This window comes from Haemaphysalis longicornis, unplaced genomic scaffold (assembly GCF_048455015.1).
Source record: "Haemaphysalis longicornis isolate Haplotype H1 unplaced genomic scaffold, Haemaphysalis longicornis Haplotype H1 scaffold_5, whole genome shotgun sequence".
NCBI classification, from domain to species: domain Eukaryota; kingdom Metazoa; phylum Arthropoda; class Arachnida; order Ixodida; family Ixodidae; genus Haemaphysalis; species Haemaphysalis longicornis.
The window spans coordinates 188,914,806-188,936,672 of record NW_027526385.1 but is presented as its reverse complement, the minus strand read 5'-3'; the positions used below and the strand labels follow the sequence as shown (position 1 = coordinate 188,936,672).

General features: G+C 46.9%; 1 protein-coding gene across 2 annotated transcripts in view; it reads right to left on the bottom strand.

Annotated features, from left to right (window-relative positions):
• LOC144138901 (uncharacterized) overlaps positions 1-21,867 on the bottom strand; it is a 917,654-nt gene that overhangs the window by 15,978 nt on the left and 879,809 nt on the right. For both annotated transcript variants that reach the window (XM_077671409.1, XM_077671410.1), the window contains 11 exons: positions 21,464-21,603; positions 19,474-19,706; positions 18,041-18,203; positions 16,963-17,116; positions 15,249-15,355; positions 12,467-12,556; positions 10,098-10,191; positions 9,191-9,265; positions 8,230-8,401; positions 6,066-6,176; positions 5,456-5,560 (listed from right to left, as the gene is read on the bottom strand). In XM_077671409.1, coding sequence (XP_077527535.1) covers positions 5,456-5,560; positions 6,066-6,176; positions 8,230-8,401; positions 9,191-9,265; positions 10,098-10,191; positions 12,467-12,556; positions 15,249-15,355; positions 16,963-17,116; positions 18,041-18,203; positions 19,474-19,706; positions 21,464-21,603 — 1,444 coding nt within the window. The remainder of the gene's footprint in view (positions 1-5,455; positions 5,561-6,065; positions 6,177-8,229; positions 8,402-9,190; positions 9,266-10,097; positions 10,192-12,466; positions 12,557-15,248; positions 15,356-16,962; positions 17,117-18,040; positions 18,204-19,473; positions 19,707-21,463; positions 21,604-21,867) is intronic.

The window sequence follows — 21,867 nt, the reverse complement described above, 5'->3', positions numbered from 1 at the left end:
ACTAAATATAGTACCTGCCATCATTAAGCTGTACAAAGCATGCGCTGGATCAAATTTAAAAAAAAAAAAAGGCAACTGCACGTAGCTGCTAACAGCGACAATCTCAGTTGTAAGTCCTGGACTACTCAACACACCATTCTGCATGAATTTTTCCTTGGTATTCCAACGACACCTCCACTCGAGGGGAGGTGTTTCGAACCGATGACTGGTACGCCGATGAGGCACAGTGCCATGTCAATGAAAAACCCTAGCCATGATCATGAAGCACGGCATCACTATTTTATCCCCAACTCCCGTAACGACCCATAACATATCAGCTCTAGCAGATGCTGCGTTTCGTTCGATTCAGGCAGCAGGCGTTATTCTGCAATGTGTGTCGTCGCGCAGACAAAATTAAAGCCGTTACACTCAGTGTGAAAGCTGTCGGAAGTGCACAGCAGTGATTCACCATAACGGGTTGTAGTGCCGTTATCCGCTCACTGCTGCCACCGCGTGCAATTCAAATTTCCCGCCTTTGCAGTGCTCGCACGCCCCCTGACTGAAACTATACCAGCGGGTGTTCTGTTCTTTTTGTGCTTGCTTTTCCTCCCACACGTGCCGGCATTGCACTGCCACTTGTTCACGTTTTGGTAGGTGATAACCTTTAATAATTAAGACATGAGAGTAGGGTACAGGATACATGTGACAGCCGGCTCCATGGCGGGCGGGCACCGACCCCCTGGGGCTGTCCCTGAACGTCCACTTAACACAAGGTAGGGGGCGCTGGCAGACGGCCACAACATCTCCCCCTTTAAGTATAGCCATAACGGCGCGGTGGACGGATCAGTCTCCCAGATCGCGACCTTGTCCCAGGTCCAGCTGCTTGCGGAGATGGTGGTGCCAAGGGAGCCGCGTTGCTGGGTGTGTCGGTGAGTGTGTCACGCGGGGGAGGCAAGCTGTCAACGGAGACTTGATCTTCCTCGGCACTCTCACGACGATCGACAACCAAGAACTTAGCGTTTCGGCGAACGGTGCCCTGGTCCGTGCCAATGATGTAGGAGCGGGGCGCATCCGCCTTCGCAAGCACTGTTCCAGTGCGTTTCAGGTCCTTGATCCAAACCTTCTGGGCAGGTTGAAACTCCGGTCGCTCTCTGGCAGCATGCCTTCTGTTGTAGTTTAACTCTTGACGACTTCTGGCTTTGTGCTCTGAAGCCTTGAGGGCTGCTGCGTCTGCAACTGAAGGCTTCAGCAGTTCTGGTGCCAAAGGGATGTGCGTTCGCAGCCGACGGCTGAACAACAGCTCGGCCGGGCTGTACCCGTTGTCCAGTGGTGTTGCTCGATACGCCAAGAGAGCCCTGTACGGATCCGATGCCTTCGTTATTTTCTTTTTGGCGATCTTGACCGCAGCTTCAGCACAGCCATTGCTTTGTGCATACTTAGGGCTTGAAGTGATGTGTCGAAAGCCCCAGTCTTTGGCAAAAGCCAGAAACTCCGAACGGAACTGCGGCCCGTTGTCCGTGACCACTTCCTCAGGAATGCCATGCCTTGCAAAGATAGACTTTGTCTTCTGGATGACAGTTTCGGGTCTCTGGTTTTCCAGTAGTGCTATCTCAATGTAGCACGAGTAATAGTCCGTCACACACAGGTACCACTTCCCGTTGGCATAGAACAAGTCCATGGCTAACCTTTGCCACGGTCTGTCTGGGAAGGGGGTGGTCATGAGCGGCTGGACTGGAGTTAGTCTTTGCTCCATGCAGCTGACACACTTCTCCACGGTGTCAGCAATGTCTCTCGCTATACCTGGCCACCAGCAGGACAGTTTGGCTCGCCTTTTGCACTTCGTGATGCCTTCATGCCCGTCGTGGAGAGAACCGAGCACAGAAGCTCTTAGGGCTGCAGGTATGAAGTAGCGCTGGCCTCTCATGATGATTCCGTCATGTAGTGTAAGTTCATCCTTGAACTGCCAGTATGGCAAACACTCCTGCCGCACTTGGGACTTCACCTTCGGCCAGGCTGTTTGAAGGTAGTCCACGATGGCTTTGGAAACGAGGTCTCCACCTTGTGCCTTCGCAAGAGTCTGTAAGCTCACGTCGGGGACGTGCACATGACAGATGAGGGCTTGCTCGAACTCTCTAACCTCGTCAGCAAGGTCTGTGCTTCCATGTGCTGCAAGTGGCTGCCGGGATAATGCATCAGCAACAACCAGGTCCTTGCCTGGTACGTGCTGCATCGTATAGTCGTATCGCATCATCCTAAGACGCAGGCGTTGCAGTCTTGGTGTGAGGTCATCCACTGGCTTCCGAGTGAACAGAGGGATGAGAGGCTTGTGATCAGTTTCAATATGAAACTTCAAACCAAGAAGATAGTCCTTGAACTTGTCCGATGCCCATGTGATGGCGAGGGCCTCCTTTTCGATCTGGGAGTAGCCCTTCTCTGCCTCTGTCAACGATTTTGAAGCGTAGGCAACGGCTCGCAGGCTCTTGTCTTCCTGACGCTGCAGAAGAACAGCACCCAGCCCGTAGCTGGACGCGTCTGCAGACAAGACCGTCTCATTTGTAGGGTGGTAGAGAGCAAGCAGTGGTTGCGATGTGAGAGAAGCTTTAAGATCTTCGAATGCACGTTGCTGAGCGCTGTCCCAGCTGAATGGGACGTCCTTGTGCAGTAGGTCTCTCAGAGGAGCTGCCTTGACAGCTAGATTTGGTATGAACCGTGCGACAAAGTTCACCATGCCCAAGAATCTCTTTAGTTCGGTCACGTCTGTTGGAGGAGGCATGTTAACGATGGTCGCAATCTTGTCTGGGTCTGGAGTCACGCCATCTTTGTTGATCACATGGCCCAAGAACTGGACGGTTTCCTGAGCGAACACACACTTGTCACGGTTCAGTGTAAGTCCCTTCTGTTTTAGTCTGTCCAGGACTTCAAGGAGACGACTGTCATGCTCGGTTTTCGTCCTGCCCCACACGAGAATGTCGTCGATGAGGCACGCCACTCCCTCCTGGCCTTCTAAAAGCTGATGAACCATTCTCTGAAAATGTTCAGGAGCCGAAGAAATGCCAAAGGGAAGGCGGTTGAACTTGAACCGACCAAATGGAGTGATGAATGTTGTGAGCAGCGTTGATTCGGGATGCAGTTCCACTTGGTAGAACCCCGAGTATGCATCGAGACGAGAGAAGTACTTGGCTTGTCCCAAGGTAGCCAAAATCGGCTCTACGCTAGGGATTGGGTGATACTCTCGTTGTATGCTCTTGTTCAGCGCTGTGTAGTCTACACATATGCGCACTTCACCGTTCTTCTTTGGCACGACCACAATTGGCGAGCACCAGTCTGTTGGCTCACTCACTCTGGTGATGACTCCTTCCTTTTCCATCTTCTGGAGTTGGCACTCAACTGGCTTTAGCAGGGGAACTGGTACGCGTCTTGGGGATGCAACTGCCACGGGCTCTGCCTCTGGCTTCAGCTTGATTTTGTACGCGCAAGGCGCTTTCCCCAAGCCCTGAAATAGTTCTGGGTACTCGCTGACTGGGTCTAGACACTGCGTAGAACAGGCTCCGTTTACTCGTTGCAAGATGCCAAAGCTCTCTATCAGGTCTAGCCCAAGGAGTGGTTCGTCCAGGCCCCTTGTGACGTGCAGGTCTGCTGTGACACTCGTTCCCTTGTATGAGACTGTCGCATTCAGGACTCCAACGATGTCTAGACGCTGCTTTGCTGGTCCAAGAATGAGCTTGTCGGGTTTGAGAAGAGTGATCTGCTTTTCCAGCCTTGATAGCAGACCTGTTGGCACAACCGTGACGTCTGCCCCTGTATCCAGACGAAAGTCAACACTGTGACCGTTGACGGCAACTGAAACTTTCCACGGTTTCTTTTTCGTCGTAGCGTTGACTGTTCCGGCAAAGAACTGTTCATCATTTGTTTGCGTGCTCTCACGTTGCTGGATGATCTGTCGTAGTCGCTTGGCTTTGCAGACCGATGCAAAATGACCCTGCTTGCCGCACTTGTGACACTGGGCTTTCGAAGCAGGGCACTGTTGCCTGGGATGCTGTACTGCGTTGCCACACCAGTAGCAGGGTTGTTTCAGCGCTGGCTCAGTCCCCTGTTTTGGCGGACCTCCCTGCTTGGGTTTTCTTCCCTTGTGTGACTTCACTTTCAGGCTATCCACGTAGGCCGCTTCGGCAGATGAAGGGTCGACCGGCTGCTTCAGGTTCTCTTGCTGCCGACTGACGGTTTCTGTTTGCTTAGTCAACAATACTGCCCTCTCGAGCGTGAGATCACCTTCCATCTGGAGTTTCGTAGACAGCTTCTTGTCCCGGACCCCGACTACGATCCGATCCCTGAGCAGCTCTTCTTTGAGGTTCCCATAGTCACAGGTTTCAACTAGCGCGTACAGCGCAGTTATGAATTCCGCCGCCGATTCTCCCTCACGCTGTGAGCGTCTGTTGAATACAGCGCGCTCGTAAACGACGTTTCTTTTTACGATGAAAAACGCCTCGAACGCAGCCAACACGTCGGCGTAGGACTCTTGCTTGTCGGCCGGGATGGGGAGAGTGGGGAAAATTTCCTCAGCCTTTGGACCCATTAAGTAGACGAGAGAGTTTACTTGCGCATCTTCCGGCTTGCCGTTCAGTCCCGATGCGGTGCGGAACCGTTCCCAACGCCTCTTCCATGTCGTCCAATGCTCCGGTAGGAACGTGAAAGGCTCCGGCGGTGAAATCTGGTACGGCGACGGCGTTGGCGGCACTGGGCGAGTAGCTGTGGAAGCCCCGTCCATTGTTTCGATGCGCGGGCGGCGGAGGCCTAGCGACGACGCTTGACGAAGACGCCGAACTTCTGATGAGTCCGGGTTTCCAGCGGCTGGCCTGGCGAAGTTTGCGTGCGGGTACTAGTCCTCAACTTCTGACACCATGTTCACGTTTTGGTAGGTGATAACCTTTAATAATTAAGACATGAGAGTAGGGTACAGGATACATGTGACAGCCGGCTCCATGGCGGGCGGGCACCGACCCCCTGGGGCTGTCCCTGAACGTCCACTTAACACAAGGTAGGGGGCGCTGGCAGACGGCCACAACACCACTTTTTTTTCGCTTACTATCGCAAAAAACAACCCAACTAACTAAACTAACTAAATGAACACGGGGGCTGCCGATTAATTACGTATATTTTGCCTCAACTGTACCTACAGTTTTTTTTGTGCTTAACAATGGGGAGATGTATGACAAGCGCCAGCAGCACTTAAACCGTGTGGTTTTTCGAAGCCTCTGTGGGACGCCTTCTGTTGGTACTTCAGGCTCTACTTGGGTCCGGTATCTCGCTGCGCCGCCTGATTCTGGCAGTCGCTTGACATCGACCATTACAGCAATCTACAATGACAAGGCGAGCTGCTAAAGTGCTCTGCACTTAAAAAACGTCGAAAAGCTCGCAGTAGCATAAAAGCAGCTGAGTGTGAGACGTATATGATGGCCGCACAGTGCACCCAACTCACCACTTTTGGTATTTGGCACTGAGAAAGCCGTTGAACACTTCTCCCAGAGACCCCACATGGTGCAGGTTATCCAGGATTATGACGGTCGGCAGGTCACTGGCATTGCTGGAAAGCGCGTGCAAGGACGCATCTCTTAGAGACACTCTTCACAGGTTATAATTACAGCGCTCAAGTTTTCTGCGGCACTTGTAAACATTGCGCTGAAATTTCGACTCTAAGTGAGCAAGCGACGTACAATGCCGAAAAAAAAAGAGGAAATATAACAGGCGGCATTATTTGCTCAAGAACTGAGACTTTGAAGCCAAGGGTTAAAAATACAATGGTAAGCTTGGTGTTACTTTTCAGTGCTGGAACGCACATCGATATTCCAGAGGACTAATCTTTTCACATTAGAGCTGCCATTCATTTATGAGTTTCATTCGCTTTTTTATACCATGCATCCCTCCCGCACACTTATGTTTTGCCTTATATGGCGAAATGTGGCGCTCCAGGAATGGCAACTTCTATTTGCAGCGCGCAAGCCACAGTTTATGTGTAGGAGAACAACACCATTCTTTGTTTTAGTTTTTCATGCTTTCAAGACTATGTCCTGCATTCCTTAAGTGCTCACCTGTTCTCACACTGTTCGGCCACATTGGAAAGGTACTGCCGGAGCTCCTTGGCAGACTTGTGGTCCACGCTGAAGGTCGCAATGGACCCGGCAGCCAGCTCTCTCCCAGACCTGCGCAGGGCGGGGACACGGGGGCGTTGGCAACTCAAAAGGTGCAAAAAGGAGCTCACAGCTGGACAAACGGAAACTATACACACACGAATGCTCAGTCACCTGAATAGTCATACACCACACATATACGGCCGTATACACAGCGCACCATATTTTCGCGCGTATAACCCGACCCTGCACTTTCAGCCCGCTGGAACAGAAAAAGAAAATGCTCGCGTGTTGCCCACACATTCGATACAGGAAAGGCTGCACCAAAGCTACTGCTCAAGCAACTCATCACATACTAGGCAGGCAGAAAAAGCGTATCTTTAGCGAGTAGAATACACTGACTGCAAGGCGAAAGTCACAAGCCACTCAGTGTCACTGCTCTCACTAGAGCTATCGCTTGAGCAGCAGCCCTCACTGTTGTACACAAGGTCATCTTCACGGCACGACGTGCATTGCCGTGAAGCTGCATGAAAGGAAAAACCCCGCATATTATCCGCGCCCCTTCTTTGCCACTTAAATTTTCACATTTTTGACGCGGGTTATACACGTGAAAATACGATAGTACTATACTTACATATCAGCCAGATATATAGACATAGTTTATACACACACACAAAGAAGGCCATAGTCAAGAATTCCAAGGAAGGCAAAGGAGGAAGAATTCATCCATCTTCGTGTTGAAGTACATACTTTGAAATAAAAGTAAGTGGGAAAAAACGTGCTCCGTGGGTGGGAACAGAACCCAAGGCCTTCGGATGATGCAACTAGGCTACCAGGGAGGCTAAGCTCCCCTCCACTTTCCTGGGTACTTATGTTAGCATAATTGTTTCCTACGCTTGAAGGTGGTGGTCAGCACTGCTCTGACAACTCAGGGCGAAGAGTGCCTTCTCTTTAACCTCTGTACTGTGACCCAAGCGTCTACGATGTTTTGGAAGCGCCCAACCAGTGGTTAACCTTGTCAAGCTACCTACGGCACCAAGAGTTCCAGAGCTGAGGCCCCTGTGTAGCAAATGAGAGTTTCGAATGGGCCCCTCGTTGAATAAAGACAGAAAGGAAGGTCAGCAGTCAAGAACGCCAAGGAAGGCATAGGGGAAGTCAGTCGGGAAAAGAAGGTGTGGTGAATTATTTGCATAGGCTTAGTCTCGTGTTTATTAGTGGATTACTCTCGTGTTTATCTATACAACGGATAAACATGAGACTATTACTAGGAATGCCCAAACTACCGTATTTACTCAAATCTAACGTGCACCTGTTTTCCTGAAAAATAGGTCCCAAAATCACATGCGCGTTACTATCAAGTACGACTCAAAACTTCGGCGCCAGATCGCCATCGATGTTTCAAGCTGGCCGCTTGAATACTGAACGCATAGCCAGCGCTTCGTAGTCAGCGCATGTTTGCCTTTGTTGTCTGCATAGTCTTTCTTTACGTTCCTCTGTTCTTACCGCCATGGAATTTCCCGCTGCGAAGACACGGCGGGTTCATCACGATGCTACGTTCAAGAAGAAAGTAATCTTGTGCGCGGAAAGTGATGGAGATCGGGCCGCATCACATGCGTTCAGTGTTCCGGACACTTGCGTGTGGGACTGGCGCAAACAGAAAGAGAAAATTTTGGCAAGCAAGGTACGACAAGGGTTCAGCAGCCCAAAGAGGGGCCGATATCCCCAAATAGAAGGCCCGCTGGCAGAGCACGTGAAGCAGCAGCGAGTGGCTTAGAGACCCGTAACGACAGAGCTGCCGGGGCGGCACTGCTTCGGACCGTCGTCGTGGTGACTGTCTTGCCGGCAATAACCGGCACATTTCATTTCGTGCCACCTTTGGAATAAACCTTGCTTGTTCCAGGTGAGAAAAGGTTGCATTTTTGTATTAAATAATGAAAGTCTACTGTGCGTTACAATCGAGAACATAGTGTTTTTTCTTCTTCGGACTGCGAAAAATGGGTGTGCGCTACAATTGAGGGTGTGTAGATTCGAGTATATACGGTAATAAGCAGTAACTCCAGCACTGGTAGAAAAAAAAAGTTGTGCCTACAGTGGTGCCCAGTACCCTGCAGTGGTGCCTGCCCACCTGAGGACGAGGTACTCGGCCAGCTTCTGGGCCAGGAAGGTCTTGCCCGTGCCGCTCGGTCCGCACAGGATGATGCGGCGATGCTCGGTGAGAAGCGACACGTACCGCTGGACCACACACTTGGGAATGAGCGTCTGCAGGGCCAGCGCGTCCACCGAGCTCTGCGCCGTGCCTGCATCGTGGTTCACAAAACAGTCGACAATTAGGCCGGTTGGTACAGATCCAAAGTGGTGCAACAGCGCGAAAGAATGGGACCGAGAAAGGAAACAACAACATGAGCGCTAACTGGTTTTCTATTACAGAGTGAAAACATATATAAGAGCAGACATATATATAAACATATATCTGTTTTCAGTTTGTTAAAAAAAATCAGCTAGCCAGTGCTCAACTTGTTTCCTTTCTGTGTCCTGTTTCTTCGTGCTGTTGTACCACTGACATTGTTGTGCTGTTCAACGAAAGTGAAGCCACGCATGCATAGGTACCTTTTAACATAATTACCTGCATACAGCTACTCATTCTTAACACAACGGGTTGATCAAGTTTGGGGCACTTTATCTTTTTTCACATTTGACAAATCACATGCATCACACGATACCAATTTAGGGTGTGCACTGTTACAAAGTTCCAAGAGCCACTCAGATGTTTCAGGCGTATTTAATTTCACTATTTCAAAAGTATGCACATTTGGGCTGTGTTAAACTATAGCTTAATGCCAATTTTATAAACGGAGTCTCTTTTAGCATCCATGGGATCAGATCCAGAAGGCATGTACACAGCAAAACCTAGTTGACATGTTTTTTCAGAGGAGACTGCAACATAAAGATCTATGATGCAGAAAAGCGTATCGCCCAAACACACACAAAACTGAAAAGGCTACAGAGGAGACCAGGCATTAGCGTTCACAAGGTCAGGAAAACCGCAATTCAGTAGACTATCAAGCAGGCTCCCAACTTGCGCTTACCTCTGAGCACAACTTGTATCTTCAGGGTTTCACCAACCAGATAGCCACAAGGCAGCAGTTCGGGAAGTTCAGCCTCTGCGGGTACAATAAGACAGAGTTTTAGATAACGTCACCACTCATTTACACACACACATGAAAAGCTTCCTGAACACCAACTGACAATTTTATAGAACCCAAACTGTTTTTTTATATAGCACGTGGTTATATAGACAATTTTATAGAACCCAAACCCTTTTTTTGAACCCAAAACACTTTTTTCGAGAACACTGTAACCCTTCAATTTCTACTTATTCTAAGAAATTGAAAACATTTTTATCAATTTGGCTATGCAGACAACATATTGACAGGAAGCAGAAACAAATGCATCTGTTGATTGGGACCCTCGTGCAAAACATGCTGTTTAGTCTGAGGATGTCATTAAAATGCACCTGAGTACCTAGTATTCAATTAGCTGAACACTCTTTTTGCAACTTTTGCTGTTTCAATTTCGCATCTGTTTAATTAACTGTCTTTTGCGTCACTGAGAGTCCAACAATTTTTTTTTTCTGATTTCAAGGTGCGCTTTTTTCTGCCCCCTCTAACCTGCTTTTTCTACTCCTTGTTTTGTTTTCTAAACTGCGCAGAATTCGACGTCTCACGTGTGCACTGTAGTATACTGAAGTGCTGGAAAAGAACGAAGTCTGATAGGTAATAAAAAAATACTCTTGAAGCTATTCTCTGGCACTCTGAACAGTACACTAAACCTTTTTGCACATTTACTGTTTTTCACATTACAAACTGCACAAACCCGTTGCCTGGGCAAGCCTTCAGGGACATTTTTGAAGTGACGTTATATTTCATGACCCAATTTATCCTGTTAAGGCACGACTTGATATAAACACACAGAAAGCATTTTCCAAGGACTTGCCTTTGGAACGGACGACGTCATCGATGTGATAGCAGAGAATGCTCTCAGAGCTGAGGCCAAGGTTGGATGCAGGGTCAACCTTGAGCACATAATCCTGCAAACAGCAGAGCAGCGGCTTATCAGTGCAGTTTTATCGATCACTTCCCTGCAGTTACAATCCATAATCACACATTTTTCTAACCGAATTTGGTTATTAAATACCGTGGAACATAAAACCAAACGGGCCCTCTCTTAAAGGGACAGAAAACAGATTTCTGTGGTGTATACCGCATTTTTGCGTGTAAAACATGCCCCTGCATATAATCCGCACCCCCCACTTTCAGCCTGCAGGGAAAGAAAAAAAAAATCCTCACGTATTGCCCGCACATTTGATGCAGAAAAGATTGCACCAAAGCTGCTGCTCAAGCAACACATCACATGCTATGTAGACAGAAAAAGCGCATATTTAGCAAGTAGAAATACACTGACTGCAAGGCGAAAGTCACAAGTCACTAATAAAATTAAGTTCCTAGAGAGCGCTTGTCCTTGTTTTTGCATCCTTGTCCTTGAATGTTTAGCGCAATCTTTGCCATGGATGGCTCAGTCAGTGTTACTGTGCAGGAGCTTCACGGCACAACGCGCATTGCCGTGAAGCTGCACTAAAGGAAAAACCTTGCATATTTTATCCGCACCCCTACTTTGCCACTGAAATTTTCGCATTTTTGGTGCAGGTTATAAGCGCGAAAATACGGTACGCTCGAAATCTCAGATTGAAGGGCGTCACTTTAAACACCTTGAATTGAAGTTGTTTTTCTGATAGGGGCCTAGAACCTTTGAAAGCGGAATTTCTACAACTAAGCCTTACATATGCTGCCAAAACGACGGCTGGAAAAACATTGCAGTGAGCCGAGCCGTGTGGCAACATAATTTTAACTTTACGGGAGATCAAAAGAGGCACCTAAAAACTTGTACCTAGCTAAAACAATAATACAGCGCAGTCTTTCCTATTCCCTTATGTGGTTATTGAATCTCTCATTGAAACCAGTGAAGCTGTTTGTATACGTACGGTAGTGCCCTGCTTAGACACTCCACCTGTAAGACCTGAGAAAATTTAGTTGCAAGTTGAAATTATTTCCTCCAATTCATTCAGAAATTCCTTGGTGCTACTGCACTGTATCAAATGCTGGCTTTCAAATGAGCTGAAAAAAGGACATGCACTCCACAACAAGCAGTTGGCTGTCCCTTTAATGTAGTTAACATTGACAAAGCTGTACTGCAAGATCATACCGCTGCACATGCAGTCATCCACACTCTTAGCTGGAGCAGTATATTGATTGATTTGATTTATCGAGGCATGGATTGATTATGGTGTCTAACGTGCCAAAACTACGCAGGTTATTGGTGCGCCATAGTTATTGGTTATTGGTGCTCCAATCAAACTCGTGTACTTGGGCTCAGCAGCATGCCTTAGCCACTGAGCCAGTGCGGCGGGTTGGAGCAGTAGTATACTGTATTTTAAATAGTACAGCATATATTTACAGTATATAATTGCTTTATATTGTACAGTATATAGCTCGAAAATTCTGACGCACAATGGGGCCACCAAATGTGGAGGACACAAGTGCCGCCTTTAACTTGACAGTAATGCAAAAAGTTGTGGCTGAATTACCTTATGCTAAGATAGAAGAAGAAGTTAAGCGTGCGAAGCGTTGCTCCAACTAAGACAGTGGATGACTGTACTAGCAAAATACAAGCTACAAAATGCTCAGCTTTCTATAAAATGGTAATGCATGTACACGTTTGATGTTTCTCCTGAAAAGAACGACTGTCTCATTTCTCCTCTACAAGTCTGTAAAAAGGCAGTCCAGTGTTTTGTCAGTTCATTGCAACTTGCTTTAACAGCCTTGGATTATGGTCAGTATTAAGGCTATTACAACACTTAGACTGTTACGTTATTACATCAGTTGAGACACGGCATCTAACGCACTCAGAGACGTAGCTAAGTTGGCCTTTTGTGGCCAATTTTTTAGTGACCCTTTTTTGTTTTAGTCAGATGGAGGAAATAATGTCATTGGAAGTTGGACTATGTAGAGACAAGTTACACCACAGAATGGCAAAAACGGGCAGATTGTAAAATATTCTCTCGTGTATCGCCATTATCACATTATGCAAACAGATTACGACAAGTATCATATTCCAAAATTTACGAGGTTGGCATAAAAATGGGAAACTGAGGGCTCAATTACAGGCAGTGCACTTGTAAGGCAGTAGTTGGGTGGTGACTGAAACGTATTGTGACTCAATATGCCTAGGATATAGATGAAGCTATATAAACAGAATATAGATATAATACAGATATAGATACACAGAGAGGATACTCAGCCACTAACCTTGAACGCCTTCTTCACTGCGCTGTCCAGATGCTCCCATTTTGTCTTGCCACTCACGTACAAGGAACCGATTGGCGCCTCCTCTAGTGCCTGCGAGTCATCACCCCCAAATTACTACGAGGTTTCGCTGCCTGCACTTTTTCCAACACTTTGTGTTTTCCATTGCACCCTATCAGCATAAATAACCCTAGCAGTGTAACTGATAACAACAAGCACACGCAACATAACTGCAGAAACGGACAACTTTGGTTCTTTTGTTTGTTACACCAAGCGCAGTTATAAACAAACCACAAACACTGGAGGCCACAAGTTACATTTGATGGACATCCAGTGCTTTAACTTCGACAATAATAGGAAGCCACATTGAGGGAAAGAAAGCGGAGGAGCGGGCAAGGATATTTGTGCACGACATTATCGTGCGATATAATCGATTTCCCTGTTCCCTATGAGCTGTCACTCGCCCGCCCTCAGCACACATCCTGCGCATTCAGCCTTCTCGCACGACTTTCGTGTCCTGCAGAAAAGCCAACCAAAAATTGTCTGAGCTAGGCGGAGCAGTTATAAACGCGTGCGTAAGTTTGCAGCGAAGAAAGGCACGTCGGGTGTTTCAGTGCTAGAAGTCATGCTCTGTGACGCAGGAAATTGAAATACCGCAATGGGCAGAAAAAGCACCGATTAAAAAACGGTTGTTGAAGACGAACGCACAGCAAGAAAAAAGCAGCGGGTTGTTCAGTGCAAAGAACAACTGAGCAAAAATGTTAGCGCAGTCTCGGCTTGGAGGGGCAGACACAGAGGACACCTTAAGGCACATTCCCACTGGCGATTCGCCTCGTCGCGTGACGGCGCGCGTCGCGTGATGAGGCCATGAGGCGGTGTTTGCACTTACGATCAGCAATGATGCAACTGCGTTCAGCACAGCTGCTTCCCGACTTGTACGACCTCCTTGGTGCGTCAACCATTCACAGTAAAAAAAAAATTCTGTTACACGAGCGCGACAAAAGCAGGTAGAAAGCAAACTCAAACACATGCTACTAACCTGGAGCAATGCCAAAAGCATTATGGGTTGCGGGAGGAGCAGAAAATAACAAACTCAAGAAGGCTCTTTTCAACATATTATTGCACTGAGAAATGCACACGCTTGCTTTCACGCCAGAACACCCGCATCACGGCCCACAAATTTCACTTCTTTTCACGGGCGCAAAGTTCTGACGCCTCCGAACTCTACGAGTGTTTACCAGTCGGAAGAGGCTGCAAGTCAACCTACCGTCTCGCTATCCACCTGTATATGATGATTACTTGCTTTTACAATCCATACACGTTTCTCCACACTGATGAGTTCCACGCTATTCGTTGATTAGTGCACGCGTACGCTGAAGCCAAAGAACCGAAGCGCACGGGAAGTTGCTTGCCGGCCCGACCCGGCGGGTACAGCCGGCGATAGCGGGCCAAGCGCTGGCCGAGCGAGCCGAGCGGCGGCGGCTCGCCCGCCCGCCACCTTTTCCATAGCTGGATGTAAACAAGCGTTTCGTTTCCGGCTACCTCAGCCTACTCCGCGGCCATGATTGGCTTACCGGTTTTGCGGGGCCGTCGCGCGACGAGGGAATTCGGACCGAGAGCGATCTGCTCCGCCGTCGCAAAGCGACAAAAAGCGACAGCCGGCTCGTCGCATTGCGACGTCGCTTTTCATTGCGCAACGAGGCGAATCGCCAGTGGGAATGTGCCTTTAATGTGAGTTGCTGCCATTGCCAGTAATCACATGAGCCATGCATGACATAATTCATCAGCACTTAAGTGGCTCGGTGAACTACTGGGACTGAAACGTCCAAACTTCGGACTTATACACTGCCCCTGAATATACATGTGCACAAGTAGCAGAACTTGATAAAAAAATGCACATTAATAACAACTTTAGTTTTATGGGGATTGACAAAAGCCATCCACAAGCCATTTGTTTCTGGTAGCAAAATGGTAACATTGCTTGCACATTTCTTGAAGCCTTATTATAACTCTGTATTTTGCTCAAAGGTTATCATAGATCTGACCAAGTCACTTTGGACCAAATGGCTTATGACACAACTGTTATCAGAAATTTTTACCCAAAAAACAATTGCAACACAAGAAAAAATAAAGATTAACACTGCACAGCACAGCAACAGCTGGCAAGCAATCTCAACGGACGGTTTCGTTTTCTTTTCTTTTTCTGCTAATTTCTTAGATGTAAAACATTGTGCGGTGTAATAAGCACGGAAAACACTGTGCTCAGGGCTTCTTTATGTCTGCAGAGCATTTGACAAACAGGCATATATCTGCCACCTTCTCTCAGATCTGTACAACTGGAATTTTAAAAAATGAACTTTCATTTATGTAAGTATTTATATAAGGGTATTTTTTACACTGCTAGTTTTGTCCCAGCACAGCATGATTGCATACTCCTCAAGAACAACTGTGAAGCCACATTAGGTTCTTAAAAATCGGAGAGTGCCCCAGTGGACACACAACATCGATTGCCATTATATAACCTAGTGATGGATCGTTGATTGATTGTAGGGTTTAACGTGCCGACGCAACGCAGGCGATGAGGCGTGCCGTAGTGGAGGGCTCTGGATTAATTTAGATCCCCTGGGGATCTTTAATGTGCGCCGAAATCTTGTACACAATGGTGTTTTTGCTTTTTGGCTCCATCAGAAAAGCGTCCATCACGGCCGGGTTATATAACCCATTAATGTGCCAGATGTGCAGTACTCCGCTGTAATATATGAGTGTGCAAAGGGACAACACTGACCTCGCATTTGGAGAGACATTTCTCGACATCTCCGTGGCAGGCCAGGTGAACGGCAATGGTGACCCTCTTGCCCTCCGGAACCGCACCGTTGACCCCGTCGTGGAGGTCTGCGGAAATGGGAGTAGAGAAGAAAGCGGCACGTGCAAGTTGGAGTTGCATGCATCATCACTGCCTTTCCCGATACAAGTAAGACATGAAGCTCTGTTCAAATTCGTTGGAGATTCACTTGGGAAACTAACACTGACGTCGCAGGTAATGCTGACGTTCACCATTACATGCAGTTTGTGGCACGCTGAAATCAAACGCACGGCCATTATCTGGCAGTTTAGAGCGAGTTCAGGAGTTTCAAAGGTACAAAAAGGGTTTGCTTCTGTGAGATTAAGTGCCATTTCAGCTAGGGTGACTGGCAAAGAAGCATAAACAGCAATTGGCCCTTTTTGCAGTACACATTCGTGTAAAGCAGGCTTGTGTGATATATTTCTTTCAATAATTACAACTTTTTCAGTCCGGTTAAAATGCAATTTCGAGGAGTTTTCGGGCAAGTTGTATTTATTCTGGCTGCACACGTTCTGATTGTGTACTGGCAAAGGCATAGTCCTGCGTGCGTTTCGACAAAGGGGGGGGGGGTTCGATTTTTACCTGTGAAAGAAGTGCACAAGATAGAAAACACCTGTTTGCACTTGGTGACTGGTCTGAATAATTCTGCAACCCTTCACCTCAAAGCACTGTGTAGCCCAGATGTAGCTCTGGTTCACAACATCTCAATCCTGCGTTTTTCATGCTCCACAAACCTTTGCAGTCTTAAGGGGGGACATGACTCTTAAAACAATTTTTTTTAGTTTTTAAGTAAACTCTGCGAAACTTGCCAGTCTTGCTGCTTTTTCCCCGTCAATTTCATATTTGCCATTATTTTTTGAGTAAGTCAATTAGTTCCCGGAATAATTAGAGATAATTAGCAATTTTGGGAGGAACAACAGACAAAGCAGTGCTGGTCATAAAACTGTAATCTTTATACTTTTCGATTGAACCCTGGTGAGTGCAATAAGAGAATCGTTTTTTTGATGCACTGCTTGGAACTAATTTTACAGCTCATTAAACTTTCGCGTTCGAAATAGGCATTCGAAATGGTTTCTTGCCAGTGGTGCCACCAAAGTTTAATGAGCTGTAAAATTAGTTCCAAGCAGTGCATCAAAAAAACGATTCCCTTATTGCACTCACCAGGGTTCAATCGAAAAGTATAAAGATTACAGTTTTACGACCAGCACCGCTTTGTCTGTTGTTCCTCCCAAAATGGCTAATTATATCTAATTATTCTGGGAACTAATTGACTTACTCAAAAAATAATGGCAAATCAGCAGAAACAAAGCAGCAAGACTGATAAGTTCACAGAGTTTATTTAAAAATTAAAGGAAGCTGTTTTAAGAGCAGTGTCCCGCCTTAATTTCAACCAACTACAGAGTCAAACTGCATTTCAAGCAAACACAAAGAGAGGAAGGCATTACCGTTTCTTCACTATATCCAGTATATTTCATCATTATCAGGCTCACTGCAGGTACATCTATCCTGTGACATGCAAAATGGCAGTCATTAAGGTCTGCCTGTAGTGTATACAGCGCCACACCTAACCAGAGAAGTTGTTGGCCACCAAAGATCTTCCAGCTTTTGAGAGAGGAGAAAAAAAGCAAGCAGGACAGGGAGAGAGCGAGAGACTCACCGAGCGTCGAGGCGTTCTCGTGGGCGCTGAGCCGCTTGTCGAGAACGTCCATGCTGTTGCGGTGCGGCAGGGAGCTCTGGGATCCGCTCAGGGACTGGCTGCGCACTAGCCTCTGCAGACGGTCATTGTCCTGCCTCAAGCTGAACATCTCGTTCTGCACGTGAGAAGGAGGGGGGAGGAGGCGTTCCCTTTCCACTCGAGACTAATTACTTTCAATTCACAATACAGTCACTTCACAGCCACTGTTCATGCCCATCAAGTCTATTGAATGGCGCTGCCTACGAAGTACACCTGCAGTGGGTGTTATCAAGCTCATGGGTTAGTAGCATCCCCTAAAAGAATTAATAAGCTCCAGTGATCTATTCAGGAAGGAGGAATAAAGGTTTGTTCAGCAAGCGGAAAATAATGTAGTCGTTCCTTGGTGGGAGTCTATAAAAATTAACAGGAAGAAGTTGCCAAGGTTCCACTTTTCATCCATGCACAATGACTTCTATTGACGCCAATGTAGCGGACAACAGTAAGTATCATGTTTTAAAAGGACATTGAGGAAACTTGTAAATACCGTCCAGTCATTACTGAATGCAACAAATATCGAGGATAATACCTGATTATATGAATTAGGCTTGAACAAATGAAAAGTCAGCATCAAATACAAAACTGAAAAACATCAAAATTTTGCAGAGTCAAACGTTATCAGCCAACACTGCATACCTGTACAGCCATGAACAGGCTGTTTTCAATTTTGAAAAATTTCAAAATAAATTAAAGATCCAGACTTCCAGCAAGAGGTACGTGACTCAAATAATGCAATGCAATCCTAAATATCGACAAATCATCTTCAGTGTCGGTCCATTTGTGTATTTCAGGCAGGGTACTTTTTCTTGCAAGTTTCCAGCACAAGAAACCCAACATTTTGTTAAATCAGAAGATTGGACAAGTTGTTTTCTGTGTTTCATTGTTTTCTCACTCTTTATAGTATTTAACACTCTCTCGGTGGGACAGCAGCATCGGGTGTCCCACAAGGCTTCGTAGTTGGCCCTATTCTGTTCTCAATGCATCGCTGTTCGCGCTTACGTACCCTCATCTTGGCCAGGGTCTCCTTGAGGTTGTCCAGTTGGTGCGCCGAAGAGAGGGCCTCCAGGCGGCAGTCTGTGAGCACCAGGTCCTTCTCGCGCAGCTGCTTCCTCAGCTCACGCACAAGCTCAGGGTTGACCTCGTCCTCCTCCTCGTGCTCGTGTAGACTGCATTCCAGAGAGAAGTGTGTGGCACGCTGACGAGGCTTTGAACACTGAATGGGTCACTCATAACCTCCCATAAGTGGGAATTTCAGGATAAACACTGCCTTCGTTACAAAAAGTGTTCTTTAGCAGGAGTCTGCAGCATAACTTGGCTATACTATGCAATACTGCACTTGGCTAAGAAGTAGATGAGCCTTATAGGAGCAAGCAATAGAAGGAATTTCCATGCCATTGCCTCTTCTTGGGACCTGCCAGACGTACCTAGCTAGCATGCTGAGGAAATTAGGAAAGTGTGTGCAATTTTCCCCTAGCAAAGAAAAATCCTCTGCTTGTAGGTCTCCCAGTAAAAGCTTGTTTAAGGTTAAAACTTCAGACATACTTGAGCCAAGGCCAACTGTTCTCTGCCATGTATAAAGTGGTTGACTTCGAACGTGTGAAAATACCGTTCGGAGAGTGGTAAAGCAGTTGTCTGGTGCATGGGTATACGTAAAGGTGCCAGACCGCACTGGTTTGCCACTTCGGATATTTGAACCGTAACTGTACCAAGACAAACTGAGGCTCTGTACACATGACCTAAACTGCCATTTTTCTGTTTGACACACTTATATAGGTATAGTATACACATACAGTAAAACCTCTTTGATTGATTGATTGTAGGGTTTAACGCGCCGACGCAACGCAGGCGATGAGGCGCGCCGTAGTGGAGGGCTCCGGATTAATTTTGACCACCTGGGGATCTTTAACGTGCGCCGAAATCTCATACACACGGGCGTTTTTGCTTTTCGCCTCCATCAGAAAAGCGGCTGCCGCGGCCGGGAATCGAACCCGCGACTTTGTGCTCAGCAGCGCAACGCCTTAGCCACTGAGCCACCGCGGCGGGTAGTAAAACCTCTTTACAAAGGACACTAAAGGGCCTGAGAAACACGCCTCTTGTCACCGAAGGTCTCTTGAATGTGATATTGCTAACATGGAGAACGTAGCAAAACCAACCAAACCGTTCTCAAGAATCAGATCGTCACTGTTTCTGGTCAGTATGCGAGTTAACTGCTATGGTAAACAGCCTGTTCTGGGATTATAGGTATTTCTGAAGCAGCACCAGCTAGCAGATCCTTTCTAGGCTGTTGGAGGGATCCCCTGCTCCTTACCATCGTCATGCCTAAACAAAGGTTTCAGTGCCCAGCAAATCTCTCAAAACGGGGGCTAACGCAACTTGTGGCACAAAATACCGGCAATAACTCCAACCAGCTCCGTAAGCGTCCCTTGGTACACTCACGCGTAGCTAGACTGCGACATCTTGAGGCCTCCGTTCTCGGTGGCCATCATGGTTTCGCCACTGGCCAAATGCATCAGGCCGTTGATGATTGGAGGCGGGCTTGTTAGGCCCAACAGTGGCGAGTTGGGAGTCGAGGAGTCCGAGTGGAGAGCCCGGATGTCTTCGACGTCTGAGACCGAGCCGTGGCGGTTCTTCTTGCTCCGCGAGAACGCCTTGCTGAAGGAGCTCCGCAACTGTCAGGTAGAACGAAGCGAGTGACATGAGCGCATGATGCGCGTTGGTTAAGGGGAGGAGACTGGTTCTGAGAAATGAAAAGTTAGCAAAAAATCAATATTCGACATCAATTTATTTGCGGTCTACAGGTACCAAAAAATGAACCTTCAAAATATAACATCTGGCTTCTAAGAGCTCGCAAAGCTGTCACACATTGAAGTCCCTAAGATGACCATTTTTGTTTGTGTTTACAAGCTTCATGCCATGTTTTCTTAGAGCCAAGTTTTTTTCCATTAAGTCAATTGTAGGCTACAACTTCTTTGGGGGTGTCCTGGTAAGATTACCATACCTCATGTCCTGGTAAGATTTCCATACTTTTGCTGTATTTGAAGGCCTATCAACTGAACAGTGCAATAAAAGGTGCAAAATATGACATTTATTTTTACCAGCCCAAACTTTTATCCAATCTATCTTTACAAAAAAGACGGTATTTGCTGACTTGTTATTTAAATATGGATATAGCTTTTTGCTGTACGTAACAACGCTAAAATTTCTGCTACGGTATAGATGCACTCTATGGTCCTTCTAGAGCACAAAGGGATGTAAACTTATATAAAGCATTTGGAGTATTTACCAGGCAGATAATAAAGACTTGCCCAAAACGTAATAATGGAATAATGTGCTGCGCAACAGCAAACTTAATATATAAGCCTCAACCACATAGGTTACCAAATGACAAAAATATATTCAAAAACAGAGTCCTTTCCTGAATATGTTGTACCAATGTGTAAATGCAGCTAAAGCTAAATAGCAATGGCATCCCCTCGTAGGTGATGCTCGAAGATGACGTTGAAAACCCGTCACAATAGTTTTGCGCTGTTCCGCATATTACAGTTTTCACGTTTGTAGGTGTAAGAATTATTTGACTTATGATGTGACCAGAGTGTGGTTTACTGTCCTAGGACTGGTTCTTTAAACTGCAAAGATCACTGAGGTGCCCCTGAAACTTACAGCATTGTTTCTTTCTCTAAGCAGCAGTTGCTCTGAAGATGCATATCAATAAAGTCAGCAAAGTTACATGCGTAAAAAGTTGACACTTCTGTCTCTTCAACAATGCCTTTTACCTGCTTGCACCCGCTTTCTAAGTGCAAATTAGATAATTAAATGGTGGGGTGTTCACTGTGTATATCTAATTTCCGTCGGAGCAAGTAACCCCCATTAAACTTTTATTTTTTTCAAACAAATCAAGTGGGCACCTTTGAGCACTTGGTTCCACAGGTTAACTGATTACTGATATCTTTTATTTAAGCCTAAAAAGATGACACTCCAGAAAAAAATACCAGTTTACGTTCGGAGCCCGTTCTAGAAGGGTTTTCCAATGCTGCCATGTAATCACTTTTTCATTTCCTAGTTTGCATCTCATGCTTTCTTCTTCCACAAACACGATGATGATGATGATGATTGTAGGGTTAAACGCGCCGACGCAACGCAGGCGATGAGGCACGCCCTAGTGGAGGGCTCCGGATTATTTTTGACCACCTGGGGATCTTTAACATGGGCGTTTTTGCTTTTCGCCTCCATCAGAAAAGCGTTCGCCGTGGCCAGGAATCAAACCCGCGTCCTCAAGCTCCGCAGCACAACGCCTTAGCCACTGTGGCAGCACTGGCCCACTCCATAACAACCCAACTGGCCTCTTTCAGCTTCTCGCACCCCAGAGGCTTCTCTGCCTCTCTCACCATAGAGAAAGCGTCCCCCCTGCCTCAAGAGTCCTCCTCACCCATCCCTTCTTCTTCTTGTGCTTGTTCTTGCCGCACTCCTCGTGCCTGGTGGAGGCATTGCTGCAGGCACTGGACGCAGAGTTGACGCTCGACATGGAGTCCGCCGACAGCTGCCGCGACATCCGCTGGTCCTGGAGGGCTGTGCGAGTGGCGCGCAGGACTGGGAATGTCAGCTTCACAACAGTGGCAGAAAGTCTTACAGGAAAAACAACTCAAGCAGCTTCAAAGGGGAGGATGAAGGGAATTTGTCAGCTTTATTCATGGCTGCATTGTGCAGCTGCATTCATTGTTTGATTATGCCGCACAAGTATTGCTGTTGATGATGATGATTGCTGTGTATGTAACGTTCATCAAAATACATCGAAAGCATACGCTAATACGCAGCAATACACGTCATCAAAAG